The sequence below is a fragment of the Cornus florida genome, unplaced genomic scaffold (genome assembly GCF_030987335.1).
Source record: "Cornus florida cultivar Cherokee Brave unplaced genomic scaffold, ASM3098733v1 CherokeeBrave_3.0.0_Hap2_Chr09, whole genome shotgun sequence".
Taxonomy (NCBI): domain Eukaryota; kingdom Viridiplantae; phylum Streptophyta; class Magnoliopsida; order Cornales; family Cornaceae; genus Cornus; species Cornus florida.
The window spans coordinates 95,280,980-95,288,052 of record NW_026775579.1 but is presented as its reverse complement, the minus strand read 5'-3'; the positions used below and the strand labels follow the sequence as shown (position 1 = coordinate 95,288,052).

Sequence of the window (7,073 nt, the reverse complement as noted above, 5' to 3'; positions counted from 1 at the left end):
CCCTACATAAATATTATGTAATTCAAAACACATATATTTTAAATTTTACTTTCTTTAATTTCTGTAACACCATACCTACATAAATATTATGTAATCCAAAACCAATAGATTTAAAATTTCCTTCAAATATTTATATAATAGAATTTTATTCCTAAATAATTCTTTTTCAAGTATTTTCCTTAATCTTTGTAACACCTTTTTCAATATCCTACCTAAATATTATTCAATCCAAAACTCATATATTTTAAATATTATGTAATACAAAATCTATATATTTATTTATTTCATTGAGTGAATATGGTTGTTTTATTAATATTTTGGTATTATAAATATAAAACTGTTATGAGTATTAGATATTGAGAGCAAAAATGTAATATGTATAACTTTTAAACTTCAGCTTTTATATATAACAAACAATTTTAATGAATTCAGCACTTAAAATTAAAATGTAATCAAACAGGTTTTCAAATTAATACATTCAGTACTTAAAGTTTCAGCCCTTAAAATTCAACTTGAAATTTTCAATGCTTAATTTTCAGTTTTATCAAAGAGCACCTTAGTTCCATCTATGGGGAGTATTAATTATGTAGTGTGTCATAAAAACTGAAAAATGCACACATTAGGAAGGTCACTTTGGTGTGGTCTCTTCAAATTTCACATTATGAAAAAGAAAAAATATATAACATATCAAAAAATCTTGTACTTTTATAGTAGTATATATTTAAAGATAATATAATTTTAAGTTTTTTATTTTTAAAAAATAAAAAATATATATTAATAAATTAGATAGAGGTATATTTCACTTTTATACTTAGTATATATTTATACATAATTTAATTTAGAAGGTAATAATTCTTAATTAACGTCTTCCATGAAAAAGAAACGTTTAGGTAATAATATTAATAACAATAATTTGTGAATGATTGTGCGCTTTTAATGTCACTGTTTTTGTGGGGAATAAAAAATTCAAAAATGTTAAGAAATTAGCTACACTTTTAGAATAGTGTATAAATAGACATATAGATATAAAGATAGATATAGATATAGATATAAGGTAATAACTCTTAATCAACGTCTTCCATGAAAAAGAAACGTTTAGGTAATAATATTAATAACAATAATTTGTGAATGATTGTGCGCTTTTAATGTGATTGTTTTTGTGGAAAAAAAAATGAAAAAATGTTAAGAAATTAGCTACACTTTTAGAATTTGTTAAGAATAATAATAATATTAATAACAATAATTTGTGAATGATTAGATAGTATAGATATAGATAGAAGGTAATAACTCTTAATTAACATGAAAAAGAAATGGTTTAGGTAATAATATTAATAACAATAATTTGTGAATGATTGTGCGCTTTTAATGTGACTATTTTTGTGGAAAAAAAAAATTAAAAAATGTTAAGAAATTAGCTCTACTTTTAGAATAGATATATAGATGGATAGATTTATATAGATATATATGATATATACATATATATAGAAAGAGAGAGAGGGGTTAGTTATTACCATTCAAAGCATGCCAAGATCAAGAGCCACCTCAGCATGCAAGATAATGTCCATTAAAGAATCCCAGCCTACCCGCCTAGTCCTTCTCTTGAGTCCAACCCTCTCAAGATCCAAGTCCCACGTAGCATCTCAAAGTCTTGACCAAGGTTTCTCCATTTGCCAAGTGGCATCACACTGACACTCGTACAAGTCCACACACACCTATACATCTATATATATGTGTGTGGGCAGAGAAACACAGCACCAAGAAACACTAACACCAGAGACAAATTACAGATGACCATGGCATTGTCCACTTCCACAACCACCACCACCACCTTCTCAATGATCACATTATTCATCTTCTTCCTCCTCTTCCCTACTTCTTTCTCACACCAACTCTTCATAAACTGTCATTCCTGCATACCCCAACCAGATTCTGATCTCTTAGAGTTTCCTCTAAATTTAGAGTACTTGGAAGCAGAGTTTTTCTTGTGGGGCTCTTTGGGTTATGGCCTGGATAGGATTGAACCAAATCTAACCATGGGAGGCCCACCACCAATTGGGGCTAAAATGGCTAAATTGGACCCTTTGACAAGGGATATTATTACCCAATTCTCTTATCAAGAAGTTGGACATTTGAAGTATGTCAATCTAAACTCTCACTTTTCTCTAATTATTGCATATATTTTCATTAGAAATGTCAATCTAAACTCTCACTTTTCTCTAATTATTGCATATATTTTCATTAGAAAATTTTCTCCTATTTTTCAAATTTAAAAAAATAATTAATCTGAAGTCGGACACAACTCAGTGTTTACATTATTTCTGTTACATGTGTCGGACTTTCGAATTCTGTATCACAATTCTTAAATTTAATTAGCACAATCTTGACTAGTGATCAATTTTAGCAGCATATGTCACACTTGATATGGTGTGTGTAGATCTATATAAATGCACCTATATATATATATATATATATATATATATATATTGTTGAGTTATAAATGAAAGGATTGGTGACTTTTTGAACGCAGGGCGATTAAGAAAACAGTGAGAGGATTTCCAAGGCCATTGCTGAACTTAAGCGCAGAAGCGTTTGCAAACGTGATGAACAATGCATTTGGACGAGCCTTGGTTCCACCATTTGATCCTTATGCCAATGAAATTAACTACCTACTTGCATCTTATGTTATTCCTTATGTTGGTCTCACTGGTTATGTTGGAGCAAACCCTAAACTCCAAAGTTCTACTTCCAAAAGGGTATGCCCCTATCTCACTAATCGATCTGCTGCCATTAATATTATTGTTGTCACCAATTTTCTTCTTAATCCAGCCATGTGTCACATTCTTCAAAGAGTTTCAACTTTCAACATACAGCATCAAAAAGATAATAACTTAAAATGAAATATCTACAAAGCCTTTTCAAAGCATATAATTGTTAAAACTTTTTGTGTGGTGCAAATATATATATATATATATATTTCAGCTTGTGGCGGGGCTTTTGGCAGTGGAATCAGGCCAAGATGCAGTTATCAGAGCAATGCTTTACGAGCGGGCTGGATTGAAGGTACAACCTTATGGAATCACTGTTGCAGAGTTCACCAACCGGATTTCGGAGTTGAGGAATAAGCTTGGACATGCAGGATTGAAAGACGAAGGGCTTAGCGTCCCCATGGTTCAAGGAGCCGAGGGAAAAACTAGGGGCAATGTACTCGCTGGGAATAAAAACTCTCTTGGGTATGGCAGAACACCTGAGGAGATACTACGAATTGTGTATGGCAGCGGAAATGAGCATACCCCTGGTGGCTTCTATCCCAAGGGAGCAGATGGTAATATCGCCCGATCACATTTGAAGCAAACTTAAGCCGTTAGAGAGGATGGTTTATTTATGTTAGCTAGTGATGTTAATGTGTTTGGAGTTTGTTTAGCCTATCTTATATAACAAAAATAAATGTTCTTCATTATGAAATTAAATTGATATTATGCTTTCTTGTCTTTTATTGCGTGGTATACAAAGTTCTATAAGAGATACCTGGTTCACTTAATTTAGTTAGCTAAATTTATAGCTTCTTTTGGTCGTCCGGAACATTCACTTGTCCTTTAAAAGTATGGTCAATTAATTTGACTAAAGTAGGTTTCGTGCAACAATATATATATATATATATATATATATATATATATATATGTATGTGATAATGGACATAGTATTGATGCTTGTAGCAATTCATTTATGTGTTCGTCGCAAATTTTGATATAATAATGATTCCAAATTGGATTAGTATCAGAGAGTGAAATCATATCACTCGCATCAACGCTTGGACTGTCTGTCTTTACTTAATTGTATGATGGACCTTGTTTTGTTTTGGACCTTTCCCCCTTGTAAGGCTTGTTAGCCCATTAAATAGGTCACCTGTAACCACCATTACTTACGTATATACAAATCGCTTGAATTTTGATAAGAAAAAATAAGAAAATAAATTGCATCTCTTTTGTGTGTGTGTGTGTGTGTAGATGGATTTGGCAAACACTAAAAAAAAAAAATCACTTTCAATTGTTACAAATTTTAGCTTAATAAAGTTATTGATTGAAGTTAGAATTTTGAAAATTTAAAATTGTTTTTCAAACAGACATGGGGTTGTATATATAATGTTATTGTACTCGCACACACCTTTCAAGAAATTGTTTGCATTTAAGAGGAGGATTCGAAACTTAAGACTTGATGGCACTAAATCCAATCCCCTTAATTATTATAAAATTAGTAATAGGATTGTTTTAAAAAATATTGTTACTAAATAAATTTAAAAATTAATAATCTAATTAGGCAATGTCAATTAAATTTAGACAATGAAAAAAAATTATATGAAAAAGAAAACAACTCTGCCTCATCTGGGCCGAATTCGTTCCGTTTACCATTCTACTATATCTTAACAATCAAAATTGACAATAAGAATAGAACCTCAATGATAAAAACAGATGAACTGTATGGTGATTTTTTTGCAATTGTGCCTTTATATGTCACCACTTTCTTGGCTTATGCTTCTGTAGAATGGTGCAAACTTTTTTCCTCTAACAAGAATTTCTTATGTTATCAAATGGAAACAGAAAAGCCAAAATATTAAATAATCAGGAATTGGACTGATGGTATTATCTTAGAGGTACCCAAACAGGAGGGTTAATTTGTGATCTTAGACGGTTTTTTTTTAATTAATTAATGTCATGAAGTGAAATTATTTTCGTTATTGAAGAAAATTAATAACTTTATTAAATTGGTAAGAGTTGAACAATCAATTAATTGGGCTTTAGGATCCATGGCTTGGGTGGGCCTGTAAGATCCACTCTTACATAACTACATGTATTAGCCTAAGCTGACAAATATATGTATACATCGGGTAAAGTGCCAAAAAAAAAAAAAAAAAACCCCTTTAACTATTGGTCATATAGCAAAAAACTACTGATCTACTAATTTGGTATATAACCCCTTTGAACTAATCAATTTGGTGCAATCAACCCTATCCGGTAATAAGCCGGTTAAATTTGACCATGAAGACGCACATGATGGGTCACGTGACAATCCAAATTTCTTTAAATGACCATACAACCCTTTATGAAGCTAAAAGACCATAATGCCCTTTTGATTACCATTAAATCCCAACCAAACATTGCCCTATGGTCAGAACCCTTAAATTGTCTCATTGTTTATCTTCCTCGATCAGCCACAGCTTAGGTGAAAGAAATGTGTTTATCCATCGATATTGATACCCCAAATCTAAATATATATATATCATTCAATCAAGAGTTATTTGAAGCTTTGCTTTGTCTCTCTGATTTTTTTTTTTGGCAAATAATGAGCTCCATTGGTGAATCCTCAGCAATGGAGTTCGTAGAGATATACAACAAAGTTGGGATTTGAAGCACGTTGTCCTCATCATTGAACTTCATGTCACACCGGCTGACTTAGTGATTTGGCAGAATACACCCAACCCTTTCCTGAAAAATGTTCTGTATGTGTGTGTACTAGTGCTCGAATTTTGGATTGGAGTAGGTGGAGGATGAGGATTTGTGGATTCAAAACTTGAGTGAAATAATGCAAGCAAATGTGGGTATAACATATTTTTTTCTACATTCAGGTTTTCAATTGCCTCCTTCCCAGGTCTTAATGGTTCAAAAAACTGGAGCGCAAGTCTTTACCTGGGCTTGTTTGATCAAATAGCTTTTGAAGCACAAACAGAGGCAGTTGGTTTTCGAGCATCAGTAGATCACGACCAAGATTCTGTGGCAACGAATTGCAAAAATAGGATCATCTGCAAGCTCTTTCTGCATATATTATGTATATGTTAGAATTAATTAAGAATAATAATGATTTCGTAGACTTTACTATCAAACTATTAATTTATATAAGAGCAAAAATTAATTAGTATTACCTTGTAACTCATGCCACTCAGGCGCAGTAGCTCCACTACGAAGCAACCATCAAGTACCATCATGGTTACAAATAAACGTATAATAGTTGAGAGAAAAAATCGTATTATGTACATTACATTTACAAATTAACGTATTAAAGTTGAGAGCCTTACTGATTAAATAACTCTTGAGAGATCGAAAATCCATTTAGCCAAAGCTTTCTTCAGTTCTCTAAGCTTCACGTGGATAGATGTGATAAGGTTGGTGATAAGGGTGGTCTATGTTGTCAATATTTTAAGTGGTTGTTGAAATTACACCCTCCATGTCAGACCATGGTGATAAGGTTGATTTTTGTTGTTGAGAATTTAACTGAAACGATGCAGTTTTTATAAGGGTAAAATTGTCTTTCACTATTTTCGTTTTTACCAATTGGCCGGAGATATCACATTGAAGGTTGCACCAAATTCAATAGTTCAGGGAACAAATTGTAATTCAGGGGGGTTAATTACACATGGCAAATAGTTGAAGGGAATTTTTTTGTACTTTACCCTATATAATATTATATATTTATACACATGGGTGCATGCATTAAAAGAGTTGGGTTTTAAATTCTTACACGTGTGTAGAAATTTGGAGTAGAAAAAGAGTTCCTTAATATGGAGTGGTTGTAATATATTTATAAAATTATAGAGAGTTTTGTAGATATATAATACTGGAGTAGAGAGGTTTGTGGAGCAGATCTCAATCATTGATTATAATTAACTACTAGAGTAGAAATTATTAAGCCAGCATTAGCTTCCAATAAGGCTAGGAAAGTATGTTTGAGTAAATAGTGCCAACAAAAAATGGCGAAAGCATTGTTACTATATCGGGCAATAATAATACAAATGGGATGGGTTTATCCGAACGTTCTATAAAAGTTCTATGTGAAAACATTGTTTATCACATAATTTTTTTTTTTTTTTTTTCGTGGAAAAAATTTCCCATTTTTGTTTATATATATAGTACACATAAGGGTAAAAGTGTAAATATCTTTTTTCTTTTTTCGTGGCAAAAATTCCCGCTTTTTGTTTATGTACTATATATAATACAATCACATGCAGGTGACATACAGTAAATCAAAGTTAGGTTAGCTTCGGACACGTGGAGAGTAAAAGTAATTTTTATGAGAGAGGTATG

The 7,073-nt window shown here is 31.6% G+C and overlaps 1 protein-coding gene across 1 annotated transcript; it reads left to right on the top strand.

Annotated features, from left to right (window-relative positions):
- Positions 1-1,793: 1,793 nt before the first annotated feature.
- On the top strand, positions 1,794-3,357 carry LOC132273198 (desiccation-related protein PCC13-62). Its single transcript, XM_059774215.1, has 3 exons — positions 1,794-2,134; positions 2,528-2,753; positions 2,980-3,357. Exons 1-3 carry the CDS (start codon positions 1,794-1,796, stop codon positions 3,355-3,357), a joined length of 945 nt encoding a protein of 314 aa, XP_059630198.1.
- The last annotated feature ends 3,716 nt before the right edge of the window (positions 3,358-7,073 follow it).

Excerpts from the sequence above, each read along its gene's own strand:
- LOC132273198 (XM_059774215.1), top strand. The coding sequence starts at position 1,794 with ATGGCATTGTCCACTTCCACAACCACCACCACCACCTTCTCAATGATC. Across the intron at positions 2,135-2,527 it reads CAAGAAGTTGGACATTTGAA|GGCGATTAAGAAAACAGTGA; the intron begins GTATGTCAATCT and ends TTTTGAACGCAG. Across the intron at positions 2,754-2,979 it reads AAAGTTCTACTTCCAAAAGG|CTTGTGGCGGGGCTTTTGGC; the intron begins GTATGCCCCTAT and ends TATATATTTCAG.